General features: G+C 42.3%; 1 protein-coding gene across 1 annotated transcript in view; it reads right to left on the bottom strand.

The window, feature by feature from the left end:
* Positions 1-3,928: 3,928 nt before the first annotated feature.
* Positions 3,929-25,621, bottom strand: part of VWC2 (von Willebrand factor C domain containing 2) — a 54,846-nt gene continuing 33,153 nt past the window's right edge. Inside the window, exon 4 of the mRNA XM_049830457.1 lies at positions 3,929-4,386. Coding sequence (XP_049686414.1) covers positions 4,235-4,386 — 152 coding nt within the window. The 3' untranslated portion in view covers positions 3,929-4,234. The remainder of the gene's footprint in view (positions 4,387-25,621) is intronic.

Below are 25,621 nucleotides of genomic sequence, written 5' to 3' on the forward strand. Positions count from 1 at the left end.
TCAGTGTGTCCAGAAATATAGCTTTTATAGATACAACCCACCTGCAAAGCTAAAGGACTCATATGCAGAATGCATAATACTGTTTGCACTGAAGCAAAAACCAGCTGAGTACCTAGGCTTCAGTAGAGAAGCCAATATTCTCTGGAGTTTGGTTGACTGGGAATGATGCAGATGGCTTTTCTCTTATTATTTAAGGTTAAATATCAACAGGTGTTTTACATGACCAAATCATAACATTTAGATAAGTACATGTGGCCACTACAGCAGTTCTGGTTTTTTTCTTAAATTGGTTTAAAGGTGAGTGGTTTCCAACTGCACTCATTATCATAATAGCTAATTTTTAACTTTGAATCTTTTAATTTCCACGTTTTCATTTTCCACTCCTCTAAAGGAAGGTTTCCGTTTTAAGCCTCTGTCTATGCGAAGTGACATTATGCAGCAGGCTGCAAATCTCAGCTCCCCAACTCCACTGCCAAAGGCCCACACGCTGCTCGGTGCGGTCACCCGTTGGGAGTTTGGCTCTCGGGGTCTTTCGGAGCGCTTGCCTCTGTGCTGGGGTTGCTGACAGTATCACGATGTGCTAGGTCTGGCTGGGCTGGAGTTACTCTTCATAGCAGGTGGCACGGCACTGTGTTTTAGACCTGTGACCAAACAGTGCGTGTAACACACCAGTGTTTTGGCTATTGCTGAACAGTGTGTGCACAGCATCAAGGTCTTGTGTTTCTCGGTTGCCCCCAGTTAGCAGAGTGGGGGTGCGCAAGAGCTTGGGAGAAGACACCACCAGGCAGGTCACCCGAACTAACAAAGATATTCCATGCCATATAGCATCATGCTCAGCAGTAAAACGGAAAGGAGTAAGGTTTAGGTCAGGCTAGCTATCTTTTGCTTGGGAACTGGCTGTCCACTGGTCTGCCCATGGGAGGTAGTGAGTGATTGCCATTGCATCACTTCTTTTGTTTTGTTTTTTCTTTTTTCTTCCACTTCTCTGCTTCATAAATTATTTTCATCTTGACCCATGAGTTTTCTTGCTTTTACTCTTCCTTCCTTTTCCCCTGTCCCACTGGGGGTGGACGGTGGGGGAGTAAGTGAGAGGCTGTGTGGTGCTTAGCTACCTACCGAGGTTAACCCACCACACACTGTCTGCCAACGGTGGTTCCACAATTGGGTGAGGCTGGTGCAATCTGCCCAAGAATAGTCACTCAGCCCATTTCCCCATCTCAACCAAAGAGCTCTCATGGTATTACCACAGGCCAAAGTTGGATGTGGCCAGTGATCTCAGCATAAAGAAGGCCCAAAGCTCATTATGACTCCTACCTCACTACATTTAAAAAAAAAAAAAAAAAAAAAAAAAAAAAAAAAGGATGTCAAAAGAATTGAAGTTTATTTCTCAAAAAGATAGCTAGCTCTATCTCAAAACATACTCTCTTTAAGAAACCACCCACAGAGCTGGGTGTCAAGGTGAATTTGCCTAGGAAATTCCATACAAAATGGGAAAGGACCAACCTATTACTACAGTAAAGATGACATTAATATGTTGGTACCAGGACTGAAAGACGGAAAAATATTTTGGAAAAAAATGTGCAATAGAAAACACTTACAAAAGCTACACTAGAAATATACACTAAAATATCCTTTAACTTTGCACTGACTACTTCAATAAAGACAGAATTTCCCAAAAGAACAGAAATTCAAGCCCTGGGAAAAAGTATAAGGCTTCACAAGAACCTCCAGTGAAGGAGAAGCAAAGGGCAACTAGTCCGAGGTGAGATTTCCAAAAACTTTAAACATTATGGCCATACATTGAAAGACACAAATTCTAAGCCTCTCAAAATTTCACTGAAAACACGTCTCTTAAAGAGACACTAAGCAGCCTATCTGGAAAGGCAACCCTACACCGAGTTGCAAGTCCACCTTCTCTGTTCTTACTCATGTCGCACAGCCGCTTCCTACATGGGCGCTTCCACTCCGTCTTCAGGAGACACGCATGGAAGACCACTGGCACTCACGGCACTTTCTCAGAGCTGTGCAGTAACTTGATTTCAGCAAGCAGAAGCCTATATAGCCATGAGGCATGGGTCCTACTGATTTAGGAGCTAGCTTTCTGTCATATGACTACTGAATCTTATGAAATGGATACTAAAAATAATACAATTTTTAGCCAAATCATACTTACTTTACTCCCAAATAAGCAGCATCTCACTGTGTTAATGAGAGGTATACAACAAATGAGGTACTCTTTTTATAAAATGGCAAAGTCAAGTATTTATGTTTGTATCTGGAAGTGTACTTACGGGCTAGGTACAAATGAGACATGAAAACACTTCTTCCCCTCTTCTAAGGAAAAAAAAAAAATAATCTGTACTCTGTGTCACCCCTCCACTACCACCAGCAAACTGAGCAACAACCCACACAGTATTTCCTGTATCCCTACTAGAATTCCAGTTACTGCAAAACAGCATTTCCAGTACAATGTTTACATATGTGCACATCCACTTCAGGGAAAGTTATTAACTTGATTTTTGTATGATTTAAAGCTATTTAAATCCAATAATCTGTCTTTCTGTCTCCTGTTCTTCTTGTGACTAGACTAATACCATGCATGACTTTGCCACAGGACTGTCTGTGCAAGAGACAGCTCCTTGATTTCCGATTCTGTCACTCCTCTTCCGTACCATCACTGGGGCAAATAAAACCCAGTGGTAAGACAGACCCATGCTCAAAATACAGACATCAGGTGATACCTGGAATCCACTGAAGTCACTGGCATAAGTCCTATGGTCTTCAGAAGAACCAGAAAATCATACTTCATACAGATGCAAACCTGGTAACCAAGTTACACCACCAGAGTAGATTAGCAAAGGGTAGGTGGGAATTTAAGCAACAGTTTTCTGGTTTTAGATACTGATTCATTAAGTCTTCCCTCTAGCAAAAGCTTAAAGGTAAGCCCATATTTAAGTGTTTTCTTGAACCGCTGCCTTAACAGGTATTCAAAACAGATGTAATGTAGTAGTTGGTGATAAACTAAACTTAAAATGAATCTAAGCAAAGGCTGCTCATGGCTGAAGCACAGAGATGTGATTCAGCTCACATGTAGTCAGGGTCAGCTTCTGTGCTAGAAATCCTTTCATGGATTCAAAGAGCTAGTTCAAAACCTTTCTCCCCAACACAGAGTGTGACAGACCCCATACGGACCACCAGAAGGAACCAAAAAGTTGAACCAGCACCAGCAAGGTGGCAAGAGCAGGATCTAGGAAATGGTACAGCTACTAACCAACTGTCCTACCTGTGCATTAGCAACGTGGAGCCACATCAGTGGAGGCTTGTTTGGCTGCTCTAGCCCTTTTAAGCTACACTTCTCCACATTCATTATGTGTTACATTAACGATGCCATGTGGTTAGTTACCATCATTTCCACCAGCTGGGTGATGCTATGTTGTTTACTTCACAGAGGAATTTGTCCTGCTGAAATGTTGAACTTGAACCCAGGACAAATGTGTTATGTCTGAACTGAATATTAGGACTTGATTTTGTCTGATTAAACTTTTATAACAACAGCTATGAGAGACCAGTTTTGTATTACCTAGTGCTACAAGTTATGTCAGCTGTGGACCAGTAGATAAGCACCAGTAGAACTAAAAGGAGCTGACCAACCTCTACACTACAGCAGTACTCATAAATGAGCATATGTTCTCTGAAAGCATATTCTACTCCTTTTTTTCACGAGCAAGAACAACAAAGTTTTGTCATATGCTGGATCTTTCCTGACCCACTAAACCAAAAATAAGCAAAAAAACCTCAAACCAAAAAAACCCCAAGAAAACCCTCATATGGTGAAACTAGAACAGAAATGTAATGTTTTAGCCATGGTGCATGTATACAACAGGACAGGCAATGATACAGTACTTTAATCTGTATTGTCTATATAAAACATTTATTTTTAAGCTCTATAATGGTATTATAGAAATACATAGAATATTTTATAGAGTGTATTTTAGTGTACTCACTGTGAAAATAACACATTTATTAAGACAGGTATTCTTATGTCCAAACGTTTTAAATATATGCATTTCTTTGCCTTGCAGTATTATGTTACTTTGAAAAACAAAATATCAATATTTTATTCTTTGCTCCTCACCAGAATCTTCTCATTCAGATTTCCCTGGGTCATCTAGGGTACTCAATACTGTGAGATATTTTATAAAAACCACAAAAAGTACTTAGATTTGTAGATTTCCTATATTTGTTTGCATTCATGTCTAGTGCACATAGCTTGCCGTTCAATTCTCCAAGTGCCTTCTTCGTAAGTACAATGACATATAGTGCATTCATCAGTTTTCACCTCCCGGCCTGCTGGAATGACAATGGTTTCTGCAAAGCAGTTCGGGCCTAAAAAAAGGAAAGAGTTTATTATGCGATACCCATAGCACAATGTAATCCAGCATAGTTCAGTTTTAGTCTTGAGCACGGAAAACCTAACATGGAGTGAGAAATGCTGGGCACATTAAACAAACGTGAGCAGGCGCACAAGGCATAAAAGCAGCAGAGACAGCAAGGACCCTGCCCTCCAATGTGGCTGGACATTTTCAGTACAGACTGTCCTGCCCTCCACAGCGGAACGTGTGATAAAGCTTTTCTGTGAAACATGCAACTGTGACAGAGACCTGGGCACAAACTGACGACACAGATGAATACAGATTTAAGCTGGAGAAAAAGCCAGTTACTGATAATGCAACAGTGCTACTGTAGACTACTAGAGAGCCGATACTAGAAATGTTATTACTTTTTTTCCATTGGAAACAAGCATTGTATTTTGTATAGTAATCAAAGTATCAGTTTATTTTCTGTTTCATGAGAAAATAGTCCTTTTCTGGTAGAATGGAATAGCTCCAGCCTCTTCTGAATGAAGACTCTTTTCGTGTATAAAATGAAATATTCCATTTTATGTAAGTCAGCAAGTCTACAAACACCCCTATTCACAGTACACCAAAATAACTTCATTTCCAAGGATGAGGCAGGAGAACAACCCACCAGCACAACATTCACAAGACAAATCTGGTTCTTTCAAAAGGTGACATCCTCACATCTCTCTGCTGCAGAAGGCTACGAATGCTGTATTATCTACAGTTCTGTTAAAAAGAAGTCTGTTTCTGCATTGAAAATCCACACACACTTGTAAAGCAGCACTAAACCCTACCAGTCATATCCTACCTATAAACTGTCATGTCCTCAGGGGAACTCGTCCCTTCCATTTACTAAGCACACAAACCAGCTGCTTAGGCAGAGCCTGGCCACTCAACAGCACTTTGGTACCACTGTCCAATGTGCAGTAGGGGCCAGCATACATTGATCTGATGCAGCTCAAAATCTTTAAAGAATATGGATGTGCAAACCACTTACTGACTGCCAACCTGTTTGCCACACAAGTAAATAAATCACAGATGAGGCTCAGTCTTCCATTGCCGAGGTCTACTCTAAGACCTAAGCCAAACAGTATGGCTTCTTCTTCTAAAGAAATTTATTTATTTTTTTAAGTGCTTCCTCTGAAAACCAAAGGTAGGGGCACACTGCACATTTTAAAGCACAAACTAAGTAGTTCACAAGCCAGTTTTGATAGTTATCTCTTTGGATCAGGTTATATGTTTGTGTACTGATACAGAAGCTTGAGAATAAGATGCCAAATTGACAATAAGGAAGGCCTTTCCTCACTGAAGAATTACCCTCTAAGAAGAGACCTGCAAGACTTGCAGAAATTAGCTTCAGCAAGTTGTACCCATTAATCCTCTGAATATTTAAGCCAGTATTTTGTGTTAGGACTGACTGTTGACAAGTATCTCTAATATGTGGCTTCTTCCATAGTTTTGGGTGGCTTCTTGCCCATTCCAGGCTTTGGATGCAGAACAGATAGCAAAATACAGTGTATCTCATGTAAAATTACCTGCCTTACTAGCCTAACGTTACTGTGATACTTTTGTGTTTGCAGCCCCCTCAGTCTGTCCATGCAAAGGATCGCTGGGCTGCACAACACAGGAAGGAGGACTTCAAGGTGGAAGACATGCTCCTGCATCCCACCGCACACTGGGAGGTGCCCTAGCTTTCAACTGATGATGAAGAAGCGTTATTGAAGAACTATGCTGTCCTCGGTGGGACTTTACAAGAATTGAACTCTAATATATGTAATTCTGTTTCAGTTAAATATGGTATTCTTCTTGTACCTAATAAACTTTCATCCCAAGAGGGCTTCACCTGCACATTAGGTAAAGATACCTGAATGTTCTGCATGCTGGCCTGTAACAGCCCCATGATTTACAAAGCTATATGATACAGAGAGTTGAAATATTAAAAGCATTTCCATGGAGAATCTGTATGAAGCCTCCAAGACCACTTGAAATTTAAACACTGTGTAAAAGGCACAAGAGGAACAAAAGTGATGTCAATCCCCTGTGCAGGATTTATTTCATTCTGGTAAAGTAAATGTTACAGGCTATACTTGGTTATAAAAACCGACCAGGGAATGAAGTAAAAACAGTGCAACACACATAATATAATTCACTAGGATTCAGAATGTAAATGCCTCCATTCACAATTAGCAGCACCTTAATGCCACGCATGATGAGTCCTTCTTACATCAGAAAGTTATTAAATGTGAAGATACAACAAGTTAGCCCTAAATCGTTAAACTATTTAATATTGGGGAAAGTCATTGCTTTGGTAAATCTACAGAAGAGCAATAACCATCTACTTGAGAAAGGGACCCTACAAAAATAAATGACAGCAACAAATATTTTTTAGTATCACGCAACTTTTCTATAGAAAATCGCCTATTTTCTTGTTATGCATTTGCTCCCATCATTACTGTAACTGCAAATCCTACATAGTACTTAGACTGGCAATAGTCAACTGGCATCCTTGCCTCATCTTTTTCTTTGCAATATCATGTGCGCACAATATTGTGGTTAATGTTACAGAAAAGGTCATAAATGAAAAGGCTGAACTGACTGTATTACTGCAACCCCATGCACATAAATGTCAGTACAATACAGTGTCCAAACATGGGCCAATTCCACAGCTCTCCTTTTATCATTTTTCCAAACCCTCAGACTCCTTCTAGGGAAAAAAACCCCAAGCTTCACCCCAAACGTCATTCAATTTTGAAGCTGTATGAGCTAGTCCTGGCTCTTGGTGTTTTGTGGCTCCCTTACCACCAAGCAGGTGATGCTCATCCCTTTCCCATTCCTCTGAGAAGCAGTCACAGAAACCAGACTTAGACAGCTGGACTGGTCAGAGGTGACCAGCTTGCAGTGATGGGGGATACGTGGGGTGGCAGCGGTGGGACCCTCGCTGTGGGGCTGCCCTGGCTGCAGCTGCACCTCCAGCATCCCCAGCCCCTGCCAGTCAGATGGACGGTGCTGATGAAGCAGCTAATGATCCAATTCTCCATCTGCCTAAAAGGACAGTGGGGAAATGAAGACATCGAAGATTTTAAGCAGACAGTGGGGCGAGGAAGCAGCGTGGGCACACAGAGGCTGGTGTTAGACTCAAGACTCAAGACATTTCCTCACTCTCCCTTAGCAGAGGAAGGCAGAAGCACATGTCTCCTCCACATTCAGAGTGGATTTGCTGCCTGGAAGGCATGGCATTTGCTGAAACTACTGCTTTACTTAAAACTGGGCAGTTTATATTGATTTAGCAAGATTTTCAGCTTCCCATCACAAAGGGCGAGACATTTTTGAGTTTTTAAGAAGTTTGCAAAATTAACTCACTTAGCACATGAGAAGCATTTCCAAGTAAATTGGGGCTGTTCCAACTCCAAAGCAGCGGTGGGCTTTCTGACTAGATGTTGCTGTTGCAGGAGCAGTGAATCTCTTCTCCTTGGTCTACAAAGCAGGCTGCCTGCTTTCTGAGCTCCTGCTTGGTGACACCACTACTGTGCCCGACTTTAGCAGCTGGCACTCATTCATTGCAGCAGTGGCTTGCTTGAGCTTGTTTGATCTCCAGTATAAACTTCCTGGGCCCCATCCCCAACCGTATACACTTACATAGCTCTAAGGAAGTCAGCGGTGCTGCACATCTTCACAGTGGATGAAAATCTGGCCATATCACTCTTAAATCTGGCAGAAAATTTAATATGACATACTGTACCAATTCCGAGTGCAGCTTGAAATCTACCATGACATCATTTGTTTTCCTAAAGTATATGCTGGCACTGTCAGACTCCGCTTGAGCTGTATCATGCTGGTATCAGCAGAGATTTCTTTTCTAGCGCTAAGGCACAGTTCCTGCCATCTCAGCGATGTCTTGAAGCAGCAAGTTCAGTGCAAATCCTCAGTTCTCACACTGAGCACCAGATTGTCATGCAGCTCCCAGCTTCCCCACATCCGAAACAGTGAATTCCAGCTTCCAAAAGCAACATTTATACTGGGATCTAAGGAACTAGGAAGGCATATGTATTGGGTTTACATGGCAAGGTTTTGGTAGTGGGGGGGCTACAGGGGTGGCTTCTGTGAGAAGCTGCTAGAAGCTTCCCCTATGTCTGATGGAGCCAATGCCAGCCGGCTCCAATATGGACCTGCTGCTGGCCAAGGCCAAGTGTGGAATGATAGCTGGAGGTGACTTACCGGTATGACACCCGTCCCCCAAGGCAAGGTGAACCTCCAGGGTGGAACGCAGTGGACACGTAAAGAAACAGTTCCATGGTAGCTCCCTAAGCAACAGAACCTGCAACTTTAGATGTCAGCAACACCAGGAGAGCTTGGTATGCTGACTCTGAAAAGCAATGCAGAGGGCGGAGCGGAGCCAAGATGCCACGGCCAGGCTCTGTGATCGCAAGGATAGGGAACCGGAATGGCAGGACTGAGAACAGTTGGTCCCTGCATTGAAGCCACTGAAGCAAGGAGGTAAAATAACAGGGGTTCTGTCGAGCTAATGCCCTACACTTCTGGTTTATATCACATGTGCCCACTTCTGGGGTACTGACACGCAACAGCAGGTCCTTTGGGTGAACTTTGCTCATTATAATACCAAAACACACCTCCATTCCAAAAGTTACCCACCTCCAAGGTGCGACCACCCCTCCATGGTGCATGCACTCTGAATTTTCTCTAGCATATACCTTTAAAAGCAAAGCGAGAGAACTTTATACCGATCAAAGGAAAGGTATGTATGACTACAGCCGCTCAAGCTCCACCTAAAAATAAGAAAATAGTATAAAAGTGCTTAAGAGAGGAGGACTGTTAGGGAAGATACCATCATAGACAAGTCAGGAGGACATCACTGACTTCTGGGATCAGTCGACAGGCTGAACCTCTCTTCCCCCCCTATAGGATGCCTATGGGTGAGATTCGAACCCTCAGTTATACCGAGCGCTTCCCTGGGAAACTCAGAATTCTTTAGAGCTCTTTTCTTTCATAATTTAATGTGCTTGTAGTCAATTGAATTACCATTTGCACGTGCTTTGCAGACAGTGTATTTATCACCGGCAATTCAAAAAAACATGTACTGTTGCTTTAATAAACTGCGCTGCTCATTAATCTAGTCATGATAGTTCATTAACGCAACCAAACTCCTTAAGTCTGGTAATTCTTGTGCGTTGAACATGGCTAAGCTGAGAGTGCGGTACACTATTAAGTGCATCCATCATTGTGATAGTTACACGACCGGACTTAAGAGCATTGAATTGGACATCACTCAGAAATTAAACCTAGCCGCCCCCAGATCCTCTGACATCCGAGGATAAGCTGGAATGCAAGGGGTTTTATTTTCTGCCAAATTCCTTCACCCTTTAACACAACAGTGAGTCCACTGATGATGGTGGTAGCGCCTCCAGGATAACAGATTTAAGAAGGGGAAAAAGTTGCTGTGCAAAAAACCCCAAACCTGCAGTCGGACAGAAGAGTGAGAATATGTGGGAGAAAGAACCCCGCAGAACGCCAGGTCAGTGCAGAAGGATCGGAGGAGATGCTCCAGACGCCGGAGCAGACATTCCCCTGCAGCCCGTGGGGAAGACCACGGTGAGGCAGGCTGTCCCCCTGCAGCCCAGGGAGGTCCACGGTGGAGCAGATCTCCACCTGCAGCCTGGGGAGAGAGGACCCCACGCTGGAGCAGGGGGATGCCCGAAGGAGGCTGAGACCCCGTGGGAAGCCACGCTGGAGCAGGCTCCCGGCAGGACCTGTGGCCCCGTGGAGAGAGGAGCCTGTGCTGGAGCAGGTTTGCTGGCAGGATTTGTGACCCCGCGGGGGACCCATGCTGGAGCGATCTGTGCCTGAAGGACTGCAGCCCAAGGAAGGGACCCACGCTGGAGCACTGTGTGAAGAACTGCAGCCTGTGGGAAGGACCCATGTTGGAGAAGTTTGTGAAGGACTACAGCCCATGGTGGTTAATTCATTGAGAGTTTATAATGGGATCCTCACCTCTTAAATGCTTAAAAACTAAAAAAGTTTAAAAATATTATTGGGGTAAATGCTGCTACTGAGATTTTTTTCAAAGTCCTTATGCTGGACCTGTGAAAAGCTTCCAATGACATGTTATGCTTCAGTGTTGACAAATGCAACAATCTAATTAAAATGCAAATTTTGTTATCTTGGAAGAAACAGCAAATACCAATTATCAGCAGAGAATGCCCAAGCCACTCACCTACAGAAGCAATAGCACCTGTAACCTTGACAGCCTTGCAAGAGGCTCTCTGAAGCTTCTCCTCCTCTCCTTCCACAAAACCACAGCTGTACGCTACAGAGCTGTGCCTATTTCCTCTGCAGCCTGCCCCTGCTTTTGCACGGGCACGTGTTTTGATCAGTTAAAAAAATACAAGATACAGCAATTTGGTAAACTGTGTTTTAATCAACTGTTTTCATCATGTGTTGAAACAAATTATGGACAAAGAAATCTGTTCAACTGCAAGTTAATGTGTTTGCCTGGAGAATAAGTCACGGCAAATTTTCGCCAATTAGAACTACAGTGACAACCTCTGTAATGTAACACTTTGATGTAAGACTGCTTTGGGCTCTGGTTTGTACTAAACTCCCTAATAGCTACCCTTTTAATAGCTCCTTGCAGCAGTCAAACAGGTCACTTCCAAGGTACCTGACAGCAGTCCCGTCTACCCAGACAGTTTTATGGCATTCATCATTGTGGTATTAGAACACTTTATAAATTACATAATCTCAACATTTAGCTTAGCCCTGATTCCACCCCCCTACCCCCCCATTCCCCGCCCCCCCCCCAATTTCATGGAGAGATTTCCAACAGTTACAACATGAAACGACAGATCCTACCCTTCATCCTGAAGTCTTGAGAACAATGACATTATACAAGAAATAGCTGTGCTGGGTGAGATCAGAGGTCCCCCTGCACCTGCAGCAGGCAAAAGAAGATGTATGGGGAAGTATATGGGGGCAGAGCAAACACATGTACCCAGCTTCCAGCACTTTCTGAACCAGACACTTTGTAAATGGCTCCTGTGTGCTGAGTTAATGGATGGAGTTAATAGATTTACAGCACTTCGTGGCAAGGAAGTTCACAGCTCTTGCACACAGGGTAGAACAGTTTTCTGTTATTGTCTGACACTTTGCACCCACTACCTAAACTTGGTATCCCCAAATCCTCATAGTGGAAGAGGCAGTAACAACCACGCACCCTTTGCCATGCCATTCATGAGCTTACAGACCTGTATCATGCTTCCCTTCCCTCCCACCACCTCACCTGCTGCCTGAGGAGGCAGGTTCTGCATCCCCACCATCCCTGCTGACCTCTCCAGACCTCTCCCAGTTCTGCTACCGCCTTTTTGGGCTGTGAGGACTGTGCCTGTGCACCACATGCAAGTTGTAGAAACACCATGGACTTGTACAGTAGCACAATGATATTCCCTGTTTTGTTTCCCATTTCCCTCCTACTTCCTGACATTTGCCTTTCTGTTGTGACCACTGATGAAAAAGTTGAAGCTGACGTTTTCATGACACTATGAATTCTATACCAGATAGAAATCTTATAGAAACAAACGTTTCACTACACTCAAGTCAAATCTGCTGCTGCCCTTCTGCGTTACAGGAAAGTTTCACTTTCCAGCAATGCTACTTGACAGTCTTCCATGTACAGCAAGAGTGTTCCTGTTGTTCAGTGATTTTAGGAACTTGACAGGAAAAGTGAACCCTTCCCTCCCACCTTTCAGATCTTTCTTCTTTCTGACATTTCAAGACTTCCTCCAGGATCTATTGCAGATGCTAGAGAGACTAATGAAACACTGAGCTGGCAGAAGAGATGTCGATAGATAGAAGAGATGGATAAAGGGTGGCTGCACCTGCCTCCCAGCACACTGGGACACAAAGTCCCTTACGCACCGGCTGAGATATTTGAGACAGGTTTCGAAACGTGATAACGCGGCATGTAAAGACAAAATAAGGCTGCTCTGCCACATAGCACCGCAACAGCAAGATTTTTGAGATGCAGGCATTACCTCCCTCATCCCTCTCAAATCTAATCACTTCCTTCAGAGATGCTATCGGTGCCTACTTTGTGCCCTTCCAATCTCTAATCTCTTCTAAAGGGTCTGTATCTCCCTGATTTGATTTTGTTTCCCTCTCATGCGGATATATATAAAATACGTCTATCTCCTGCGAAACGTCAGCTCGGAAGATAAAGCACAAAAACCAGCTGGCAAAAGTAGTCTGTGACTAGGATTACAGCAGACTCTCATTCTCTCAGAAAAATAAGTTCATCACCCCTGCTGCTGTCACGATTCTGACTGCTCCCAATCCAGTGCAACCTTTTACTCGCCTCAGTACCTTTGGACTCTACTGAACCGAGTCCAAAAGAGAGTTTTCAATTACAGAAGAAAGATCCAGGTAGACCCAATTTTAAGAGCAATTTGGGACCCTGAAGAACCATGTACTATTTCTGTGGTTTTTCAATGCCTTAAGATACTGACAGCTAGAGAACCATGGCAAATATCCTAACAGACTTCCAGTAAATGTGTATATATATGACAGGGAGAAGAAAAATAAAGGTATTCATCCATTTTGTGATTTTACCTAGCTGCTACGGGAAGTAACAAAAAGGCAGTGTGTGCAATGTGCTACCTTTCATGAAAGCAGTGTTTTGTTCATGCTAGATAGAGCCTTGGTGCTTTTAAGAATAATAAAACCCCTCGCTCTGTTAGGGCCATGTTTTGTTAGATGCACAAGGAACTGACAGATTGGAAGAAAATCTGCCAAGGGCAAAACAATTAAAAATAACACTTTGCCACCTAATTTAGAAGGATGGGTACAGCAGCATCTGCTGTGAGTGGACAGACAGAAGAAAGCTCAGTGGAGTTCTCCTGTAACTAAATGGGGTGATCATGTCCCCAGTGGCACTGCTGTGACAAAGTGGGTATCATAGCTCCGGCACTTGCTGTAGTCTTAAGTGTGCCTGTGCGTGTGCGCATGTGTGTGTGCACGTGCTTTAATCTGGAAGATAAAACAAGCTATAATTTCACTTAGATTTGGGTTTTAATATTCTGCTTATGAGACTCACAAGCCCTGTTTATGATTGAGTTCTGTTGTATCACTTTTTCATTTATCATGTGTGGCAGCATTGTTGATTAACGTTTTCTTCTGGGCCCAGTCCTAGAAATTGGAGGAGTTTCCAAAAATCCCACAGAACACAAAACAAAGCCATCACGGCCACTGGACTGATCCTTTCCACCACTGCTTCTTCCCAAATCTGATTCTCTATCGCCTTGGACTTTGCAGTGACATTAACATCCCTGGAATGGCAATGCCAAATGCTACCTAAACCAGGGCTGCAGTTACTTTTGCACAGATAGAAACTGCTTGCAGCAAGGGAACAGTTCATAATCCTGCCGCTGCTGCTGTCTGTCCCCTTGGATTGTCATGTGTATTCAGAGAGCTGAATTTCAGATATCTGCTTTTTGTGTAGTGAACAAAAAGAAGCACAGGAACATCGAACACTACACAATCCAATACCACATAAGCCAAACAGAAAGCCTCAGAGCACAAAAGGGCCCAATTAAATAGGAGGCTCAAGTGCCATAAAAATACACTACATCAAACAACTTCCTTTATCAGAGAAAATATAAAAAGACTTGAATAGTCTACTTAAAATGATTTTCCAAAGTCCTACAACTTGTAAAGGGATATTGTGTTCCACCCAGAAACGGCACCAATTAGACATGAGCTGAACATTGTGTGTATCTTACAGAAAATTATATCAACACTTAGAAGCCAGCAAGCTGTGCATCAATTTTATGCTCAGCTTTCTTGCAGCTCAGTCACCACCCAGATGATTAGGAAATGAGAGACGCTGGGCTTGAATGCATCGGGAAAACTCACATCAGATGTCTCAGACAGCAGAAACACTCGGGCGGCTGGTGCTGCTCACCTGCTGCCCAGCCCACCACTGGCCCTGCCTGCTGGGACCAGGTTTTCACCCATGTTATGCTTGCAGAAAGCTGCCTGCCTACGCTCCCACAGCTCTCAGCTCCCCCCTGACCGGCCAGGTCTGACAGTGAACCAGCCTGGGCTAAAGCCAGCCTGGAAGAGAGGAGGGTGGCTTCGGTTCAGGACATGCCCTGCAGCGCAGCATCCTGCAGAGATGCTCGTGGCAGAGTGGGAGCCGGCAGCTGCATGGGAGCAGGGGTATGCAGGAAACGCATCGGCTGCTTGCTTGGAAACTGTTCCTGAAGCCCAGAAAGAGCGGTCATGTCTAAGAAAACAAACCGATGCATCGCTAGATTTTCCCTCTCTCCCAGAAACTGCAGAAGCATTGCCAGGCACCATGGGGACAGACGGACTGACAACAGTGGTGTGACGTTGTGTGGGCTGCAGTGGGCTGAGCTGCTGCCTGCCCCAGCACTTGTAGTATGGGGGCTTAAAAGTTCTGCTGCTGAGGTTAACAGGGCCAATCCTTCCCTTTCTTAAGCCGTTTATTCATCCCAGTGACCCTGCTGGGCTCGATGGGGTTGCTGGGGCCTGGTAAAAGACCTGCTCAGCACTAAGGCATCTTCTTCGCATTGGGAAACGTCAGCTTACCCTTCAGACTAAGCAAGCCGTGTGAAATGCCTTTGTTGAAAGATCCTCAACAAGTTATCCTAAAAACTATTATGCAAATTTAAATAGACTCTGAACTTCCAAAAGCACGCGCTACAGGCCAGTAATTTAATGCATCAGAGACCTGCTGCAAACACTGGAACTAAAAGCACATTTTAATTAGCCAAAACACTACAGCATTGGTGGGCTGTAGCCTCTATTAGGCAGGTTAGTTAGGTCACTGAGAAGTGTACAGTAACTCAGGCAGTAATGCACAGGGTTGTATGTGTCCTGAAACACATCCTAAATGCAGGATGCTAATGAAGGAAGAGATTTTGAGAATTATTATGGAAAAAGCCCTAAAGACTTCAACTAAATTGAAAGCTAAAGTGGTACCAAAGCACAGTATAATGCTGCTTTGGCAATGAAGTGCAATCTAAATCAGTATATTTTTCCAGTCACTATAAAACACTGGTTAGCAAGAATACGGTACACAAGCATGGCCAGTAGATACTTACTGCTACAAGGAATTATTCAATCAAACCAACAAAATATTATCAGTCAAGCATCAGCCAATTTTTTCACCCCATTCTAGAATAAATACACTGAATACTGTTAAATCAAGGGTTATCTTACTTACTGAGAACAATTTATATCAAAAAAATTAATGTAGAGTCATTCAATTCCAGCAAGACTGTCACATCAGACAGTGACAACTCTTTCAATTATATAATCCCCTTGCAAAATTAGGTGTTTTATAAGGGCTTGGTTTGGCTTTTTGTTATCATTTGGGGGTTCGTCATCAAAACAGATGCTTTGGGGTTTTTTGCTTTAGTTATGACTTTAGGGGCTTGCCTACACAGGCAGATTTCTAGCCCCTCATCCAAGTTCACTAGAGTTGGTTTGCCCTTGTTGCAGTTGTACAGATGTACTTAACATGTCTCACTCTAAGGTAATCTGCTGAAGTGATACACACTAACCTTACTCATACAGACAAGCTGTGAGCAACATTGTCAGCTGCAGGAAAAGGGAACAGAAGTTGATACTCTTAAAGGGAATAAAGTTTGTGCAATAACAACTAAGTGGTCTGTCACATCTGAACTGCTCAGCTTCGTACTCAGAGACTTAGGTCCTGTGGCAGTTTCTGGACTGTATCTGCAATGTTGTGCTCTTTTTACCCATTTCCTTTGAGTTACATGACAAAAGGTAAGAACCCAGCAGAGACGAATCCCAGTGCAACTGTTACTTAAAACATAAACAAACAGTTCCACAAAGGACTTTCTTTAATATATACTGAAGACTGACCACCTTCTCTCCCCCTTCTACCTTTCTTATTTAAAATGTTTCCAAAAATCTGCCTCCTAAAAATAGATAAATAGTACCCTTTATTAAAGGGATAGAAGTGACAGGGATCCATGCTGAAAAATGAATTGTAATTGTTGACATGTCATACATCCCTTTAAAATACAATGAATTCTAACAACATCCTTTGCCATGCATTGTTAGCTTCATTGACCGAAATAAAAAGCTGTACTTCTAAAAAACAGGTGTAGTGCATGGAAATCAGAATGGAAACCAAAGAACTTCTTTACTCACCAGTCCTAATGAATTACTACTATCTTGAGGTGTGAAAATTTACAAAATACACAGTTGTAATTGCTGGTTGCTTTAACATGATGCTAATATTATGTGAATATATCTGTAAATAACAGAGATGTTAAGTTTTCCTAAGAAAAATTATTTATCAACTTTAAGATGCACCTAAGTTATGCCACAACTGAGAAAAATCACAGTATTTTTATGAGCAAAAGAGAGTTTATGCTTTGTCCTCCATGCTGCTGAATCAATAATTCTATCTTTTCTTCCCCTTTAATGATTGTCCCCTGGTGGTTATGAAACAAAGCACTGAGAGAGCTTGCTTTGGAAAGACTGTATTTTGTACCCGTTCGGGAAGCCTAAGAGAAAATATCAGAAAAACGTCGCTGTGAGAGCACACCCTTCCTGCCCCTGGTACCCTGAGCAGCTCTGCTCCCACGGCCGGCCAGGATGTGACCCAGGGCAAGTCTGGCGTTGGTCCCTACTCCAGCGCACTCCTCCTGGACAGCCACAGCCTTGGAGGTAGGTAAGTCACTCAGCACCCAACTTTGCCACCTAAACCCAAGGGATCTGGTTGAAGCCAGCCATGTGCGGCCCCCATGTATGGAGAGGAAAGAAGGGGCACCTCCTGCAGACAGGTGCTGCCACAGCCTGGTCTACAGATTGTCCCCTTCACCAGCACGCAGATACCCTCCTTGCATTTCAGCCCAATTTCGGACATGGGCTTGTATCGCTTTCTTACCTTACAGAGCTCTTGCACAGAATAAAGGCTGAGACGCTAAAATAGCATAGCAATTTGGACCACAGAAATACTCAGGATAGGAAAGGGTGCACCAAATAATAGTTATTATTCTGTTGATCAGGAACTATGAACAAGTCAGAGCTGCAAATGTAAGACCCCGTTCCTGAGCAGACCTCACATACTCAACTTAGAACCACATCTAAAGACAGCTGTTTAGAAATGCAGCCAGGTACTAAGTAAATCTAAATATATTAAGCTGCAACAAGGAAATCCCATCACTGACTATCAGAAGTTAATTCCCTCTCATTTCCATTTGCATCGCCCTTACACAACTCGTGAATCAACAACTGGCTAACAGAGATGCTTTGGGGTAGGAAGAGTGGGAAACCAGAAGACAGAAGGGTGATTCATTGCAAAGGCAAAAGAGTAGGAAGCCACATGTTGGAAGAAACCAGATTAGTGGGATTGCAAGCAGGAAGGAAAAAGGCAGGAAAGCAGGCAGGGCGACTGGCAAAATGATTTTAAGGGATCATCTCTTTGTTGAGATGGAAGGAGATGATTTGAAGTGAGAGACACGAATTACTAAAGATACAGGAACCGGTTTTGTTAAATGCAAAGATTGCCTCTGCAAGTTACACAAATCCTTTCATCTCAGAGAAGTGCAGCAGCACAGAAATTGCAGGGGCAGACATAAAAGGATATGCACTACACAAAAGAAATCTTCCACACAATATTGCTCAACTTCTTCACTTCTGATGTCTGAACCCAGCACTTATTTTCCCATGTGCTGCTAAGTTAAGACCACCATTTGATACTGCAGTGCTCTTCTCCTATGATGTTATTAGTGCACATTCTTTCTTTCCATTACACAGGTGTGTGAAATCGGCAAGAGCACAGCAAAGGAGTCAATCCCCGTAGAGCAGCCAGATTTGTACGTACATGGATGGATGTCAGCTGGGTCAGGGTCTAGTTAAAGAAACGTAAGGTGATGATGATAAGCTGTATGTTTCCTTCATCACTCCCACTGCAACTTTTTAAGAGGTATCAATGGATCTAGTTTGCATATTTAGCCATCAACCCTAATGTGAGATGGCAGGCTGTTCTGGCAAGGAAGATGCAACAGTTCATCCCAGTCAGACAGCAGGATCCAGACACACACCTTCAAAAGAAATCAGGGCTCATTTGGACCCTGCCATTTTTAGCCAACACAAGCTCACAATCTAAGCAGCCAAAATTCATATAATGGAGGTTGTAAAGATGTCTGCTCCTCTAAGAAGAGACACGAGATTCCCAGTCAGTGGCTGAACTATTTAAATGTCCTACCACTAAGCCAAAAGCAGGAGAGGATGCAGGCACTACAGGCATTACTGAAGCTCCTGTTCACAGAAGTAGCCATCAAGCTCCGGGAAAAGTAAGAAGTCAGATCAGGCCTTTCATTAAATTAACAGCCCGGAAAACTCTGTCCCAACAAAAACTAAATTGGCTTCCAGGCAATGGCCCACAAGATGGCCAAGCTGGCACTGGGAGGCTGGGCTGCTTCCTAGATCTCTCTTTTCTTCCCCCCCCCGCCCCCCCCCCCATCAGACCTCTGGAGCAGTTACTGAGGCATGAAAGCTAGTCTGTATTTACAGTAACAGAATTATTGTGAACCTATACTTTAATATTTCCACATAGTATATGTTTCTTCTTGTAAAATTATCTCCAAAGGCAAGTATTATGGGGAAAAAAAAAGTTCGGGGGGGAAAACAGCTGGTGCTTTTATACTTATCTGAAAGCTATGTTTGTTTTCTCCTTGGCAAAACCAGAGCCTTACGAAATTGTAAATGATTCCCAAGACACTTTGAACTGATTTTCATAAAACTCAGACTAGTGCAATAGAAAAAGAGTACTAAATAAAATGAAAGTGGCAAAACTGAAAATTACTTTTTACTTTTCTAATGAAGTTATAACTCCAAAATGTTCTAAAACCAACAGTTAAGCACTTGATTTATGACTACAATATTACCTACTTCATCTGTCTTTGGGGTATTCTTCTCTGTGATGATAAAAATGATCACTGCTCACCTGCTGCATACACAGCATAAGCATATGGAAGACCTGGGAAGCTAGTGTGGAATACGTTACCAGTTTACAGAACCCCCCCTAGAAGACAAAACTAAATTAAAAGGAGGAGCTCTTAATTACAGAGTGGATCAAAGTGTTGTAAAATACGTGGGATTCAGAGACATGGAAAGGGGATGTTTCCTGGAGAAGAATCAATGTCCTAGCAAAGGAGGAATATCAGCCCAAGAGGAAGAAACCACCAGCTGCTCTGACTCATTCCCTTTTGCAAGGTGTGGTTTATTCCTGTCTGGCTCAGGGGCTTAACTTACAAATATTTCCTTTGCACTTGATATCAGAAGCTTTAGTAGCACAATACGTACTTGTAATTACAACCATTAATGGATTAGTAATTTCTTTTCTCATTCTTTATGTCAAGTATGTGTGTAATCTATGCATGTGCCATTGAAATCCATGTATTGATGTGCATTTAAAAACAAGAGTTCTGTAAGGAATCTTTGTGAAACGAAAGGTTTGGATGGGTTTTCAAGAGTGGATGGAGAAGTGGTCAGGAGAGCAGGAGTTTTAAGGGGTCTCATTTCCACTAAAGAATGCATAAAGACTGGAGGACAGACAATCCAGTCCACAAAGAGCAAACAGCTTAAGAATCATACGATATCTACACTGATTTCCTTCCCTTTTTATTTGTACCTTTTTGTGCTTATTGCATTGTAAACTCTTTAGGGCTGAGGCTGTTTCTTGCAAAATTTTTTTTTCATAGGACCTTGCAAGTTAGAGCCCCAACCCTAATTTGGAAATTAATCACAATAATTATGATCAACATTTTCTTTCTATAGGACCATTTAAGGCTTTGCCTGACAGTCCAAATACCAAGTGTTAGTTATTTGACATCGCTACTAAACTATGAAGTAACAAATCTCATTGAACAGTGACGGAAAGTCAAAACATAAATTAATTCTCTCACAGGTGTGTTAGAGATGAAGGAAACAAAGAATGACCACAGCAGAAGAGCTTTCAGGGCTCTAACATTTGTATCACAAACATACACACACAAGGTAACACTCAAAAATTAACAAGGTGGTTCTGCAGTGATGGAGTTACATACGCATCTGTACCCACCAAATGCTAAAAAGCCACTTGTAGTGCTGTGGGAGCCGGCAAATATTTCAGCTATCCCACAGGCTCTGTGACTCTATAAACCTTGCTCATGGATCCCCTCCTCTGTCTTCTTTCCAAAAGGAAGAGGGACAGCCTTTTCTGTCTCTTCTCCTCAGCCAGCCCCATCCCCTCCAGCGTGTTAGCTGCTCATCTCCACGCCTCCTCTACGTCTACTACAGACTTCCTCAGGTGCAGAGACCAGGACTGCACACAGTGCTCACATGTGGATGCATCGGTGGGGAAAAAATGGCACCCTCTATCTTATTCTCATTGACCTTCTTGATTATGGACAGTGTTTCTTATTATGGGCAATATTTTGTTGGCTTTGTTGCTTGCCACCGCACATCGAGCTGGTGATTTCAGAGACCTCTCAATGACCACTCCTGAGCTGCAACCACTGCTTCTCAGTCTACCACAGAGGCACTATCTAGGTTATTTACCCTATGGGCATCACCGTACACTGAACCTTGTCTGTCATCTTTTTACCCATTCCATTTTGTGAGCTACTTTTAGAGATGTTTGCCACTGGCACAGCATCTGACTGTCCAAAAGAGCATCATACCATCCAAAACCGTGGAAATCAACTGCACACTCCCTGCTACCAGTTCACTGATGAAGACATTGATTCTCCCAGGAATTGACACAAAAACACCTTGGCCCCCATGCTCCTTGAATTTTGCTTTATTGGACCTTCTTTCCATTAATGTATCTAACCATTTTTCAAAACCATGCAAACTCTCAACAGCCAGGGGAAACCATGGCAATGACCTCCAGAGTTGCACTCTGCCATATACAAGAAAGCACCTACATCCCTTTACTTGCTTTGAGCCTTCACCTAATAATTTCATTGAGCTAGACTAGTTCTTTTAATGTGAGAGACAGCAGAGGTGTTATTCAGAGGATGAACAGCTGAAGTTCTTGGTAATAAGGATTTTCTGCTTTACAATGCCTTCCAGCCAAGGATTTCAAAACATATCTTGGGACTTATATGCTGCAAGATTAGCCAGAGGTCTATAAATTTATATTTTGAGGATCTGTTCACTTTCTTAAGCACAAGAATAGCCATGATTTTTAATACATTTTTCCCCTTACATTTTGAAAAAGGAAAAATCACCTAAATTCTTTAGATGAAAGTGACAATTTTGCTTAAAATTGCAGTACAGAGACACTAACCAATTTCTAACAACCATTAAATATACTCTTGCTATCTAAAGTACATGTGGAAATAATGTTTCCAGTATTATTATTTACAGGCTAACAAGGGATTGCAATTACAATAAAAAACAATTTTTTAAGGGAAATCTTGACCATAATGCTGTGAATAAGACCACTTAAATGCTTTAAAATAGACTAAAGCACTTTGGAATGGAAACTTTTATACAGAATTTGTATCATTCCGGACAAATTACATCAAGGAATACAATACATCAAAAAGTCTCTTCCCTCAAGCATGAGTGTCTGTTGATTCCTACTGTATTAGGAACACTGCTCCAGGTAAAAACATCCCAGCACAGGGCAAAATAATCCAGTTGCAAAGATAAGATTCTCTGAGGGAATCACATGCAAACAGAAGCAACGGCTCTTCAAAATGCCAGCAATAAAAAATACAGTTAAACACATCTTCATCTTTGGCTAGTGCTGCAAATGCCAGAACTGTAAAAGCATACTGGGACTAAGTCAAAATACCCTAATCATGGTTAAATAATCAGATTGATAAATTTAGATTTCAGATTTTAAGCCTTCCTGGCATGTTGTGTCATCTTCCCTGAGCACAAAGTCTTAGCAAATAAAACAACTCTACACCTGTAATTATGAGACTCATATTTTAGCTAATTATGGCACATTTATTCATATTAAATAAAACTGTGTTGACAAGTAATGATTGAACGCAGATACTGACAAGTCAGAAAGGGGTAAACTCTTAAAATAGGATAAAATGTCAGATACAATGGAAGGCAACAAGAAAAACATTGCTTTTTATCTCTTTGGCACGCCTCCTTAGCCTTCACTTCTTTTCAAAGTGGAGCTTTTAAAAGCTGCACTCAGTTACTTACTTTTCCCAATAACTAATCTCTCACAAGTTTTTCCTGCACGCAACATTGCCTTTAAAACACCATTTCTAACACAGGTTTCTGGTTAAAAGCCAGATTCCACTTCCAGGCTGTTAAAAAGTGACAAAAAACATCTAAAGGAGAGGGCTAGCCTGCCTAGCCATATTTGACCATATTCGACTCCCATTACGGACAGACTTCCTATGGCTTGGTTTCTTATTTGTTTGCTTTCTATCAAAAGAAAGATTTTAAGAAAAGCTTCCACCCCCGCCACATTTATTTTTTCCCCTTAAGATGATTCTCTGCCCTGTGTTCAGTTTTCAAATGTGAGCTCCATGAAAAGATTGCAGGAAGATTGTGCAAGGCATTCAACCATAAAGGCTTAGGAGAAGAGCATCTTGGCCAGACGGCAATAGAGGAGGAATGGGGATGGTAAAAGAAACTGTGGAAAAATAAAAGAGCGAGGAAATTAAACAAACAAGCAAGGCTCCCATGCAGAAATGTGCATGTCTGCACGTTCAGGAAACCAGGCCCAAGGCATTAGAAAGACTTCAAAAGACTCATGTAGTATAAATCAAATTTAAGAGCACCCTTTCTTCCTCCAGCTATGAGGGCATGAGCACCTCACATCTAAATGAGTTTTCTCAAATCTAACTCATTGCTAAGTCTATGTGTGTTGCAGTCCTCAGCGTAGCCCTCAGCACATTATTTTTTCTTACCACCTAAGTAGGTGCACACAGGAATAGGACTCTCTGCAGCTTCCTGCAGCAAGCAGCTAAGAAGACTGCAGATGTCTTTTCTGTGTGGGTCCGTAACTTTTAACAGTAACCAGATGATTGTGGCGAAGTCTGCTTTGGTTCCTGAAAGTGAGGCAGTGGCAATAGAACTGATTTTTGGTTGGTTTTTTTTTTTTTTTTTGACATCGGCCTGAGACGAGACTTCACTATCAGTTCCTTCTTGGAGTAAAAAGTGAGTATCAACTATTGCTGCAACGCTGCAGCCCAAAGGAGCACTTATCTCACCATTTTTTTTCTCACAAAATCTGAGCTTTCTAGGGGGTTTTATTAAGTCTATTAAATACTCCACCATGAGATTATATCTGAGAGGGGAAACAGATCCACTGACCCAAAAAGGGCAAAAAAAAAAAGTTGAAAATACACTAGAAAATTATTCTTTTTCTATGTAGAATATGAGATAAAAAATATTTCATATTTGTTTCCTTCTAAGCAGCCCTCCTTTCAAAAAAGATTTTTTTAAAAAACTTAAAGAGAATTTAAGCTTTTTTGGTTTTGAAAATTAAGGTCTTTCTGCCTTCTCATACTTCTTTTCCACTTCTTCCTCTTTGATGTTATTGAACATGGGAGGTTAGCTGTGGGAAAGGGAAAAAAGTAGGAAGTAGTTTTAGTAGGAAAACTTTTACATTTCAAAAAATAAAAAAAACACATTTCCAATAAACCAGGTATTATATCAGAAAGATCAGTTAAAAAAAAAAATCCTGTGGACACATGCTTCTTTCCTACTTAATACTGATAAATTTACAAAGCATCTTCCATGGACCTAAGAGTCCAGTCACTTCTATATGAACCTATAAGTATAAGCCTATTGAGATTATTTCATCCGATACTGAAAAACAGGTGCCTCGAGGGTAGAGCAAAGCTGATACAGTGCCATCAGCAAGACTATATCAATACTTTAGGAACAAAAACTGCTCAAGATGAAATCTGGCCAACAAACGGGGATGAACACACCAGGTGTTACCATGCATGCATGCCTTCCCAAAGAAAGGGCCTACGGCCATCCAAATGCTTCCTAAATACCCCTCTTGTGAGCTTTTTCCATGACAGCAATCCCACTGCAGAACCAGTATCTTTCTGCATTACTGCCGCTTATCCTGCATGCATCAGCACTCCAACTTTTGCTGCCACACAAGACCTTCTGATGTTCTTCCACAGAACGGCTTTATACTGTAAAATGACAAAGGGCCATGACAGAGGTCACTTTGACAGGAGTTACAGTAATTTCATGTACATTTGACCACAAGGGACTGACAGGTTGGAAAACCATCATGTCATGTCAAGTATGAATTCTCTGGTGCTTTAAACTTCCAGAGATCCCTCAAAGGACATGTTATTTTCTATGTAGGCTTTTGCTTAGCTGCTTTAACAGTATGAAGGATGAAACCTTTTGCTCTCTGAGCCATTTCGGTAGCTGTACCTATGGCACTGCTGTGCAGCACGCTGTGTCCCAAGGACCCCATTCCCCACTCACCCAGCACAGCCTTATAGGTGGGGTGCGCCATGGACCCCATCACCACGTACAGCGGCATCTCTCTCTCCCCATGAACCCCGGAGAGTGGGCTTCTCTTGACAAGACCACGTGGTGCAAGCTCCTGCTGACCATGGTGCAGTGTGGGCAGTGCTGATGATTCTGAAGACCAAACAAGATGTCAGACTTAGGGTGCATCTATACATTCAGTCAAATAGGACACAGGACAAATGGAGGGAAGGGTTTTTTTAATGAGGGTGGGAAGAAGGGGAGAACAGAATAAGCTGGCTTCCCAAACTCACACTATCAAAGCTTTTTTAGTTCACTAATATGTTATATATGGCTATGATAATTCAAAACTGATCAATTATGAATAGGAACATATATACTGCTGCTTGATATAATAATTTCTATATGTATTTGAAGCTTGCATTTGCAATGAACGTATCAAGTCAATAATATTCTACAGAGGCTTTGCATCGGTGAGAAGACACTGGAGTCACATTCAAATGTGCCACTCAGAAGAGAGATCACCCACCCCAACTTCTGTTCAATAAATATATCAGTCTTAGATAATACACATAACTTACATCATTGTTTCTGTGTTAAGGTGGCATGCACACATACAAACATGCTCAAATTATTAGGAAATTTAAAATAACCTATCTGTGCAATACGAAATGAAGCACCTATGCACACATATATACGGACAGAGGACCAGCACTGAAAGC

The sequence above is a fragment of the Accipiter gentilis genome, chromosome 27 (assembly GCF_929443795.1).
Source record: "Accipiter gentilis chromosome 27, bAccGen1.1, whole genome shotgun sequence".
NCBI classification, from domain to species: domain Eukaryota; kingdom Metazoa; phylum Chordata; class Aves; order Accipitriformes; family Accipitridae; genus Astur; species Astur gentilis.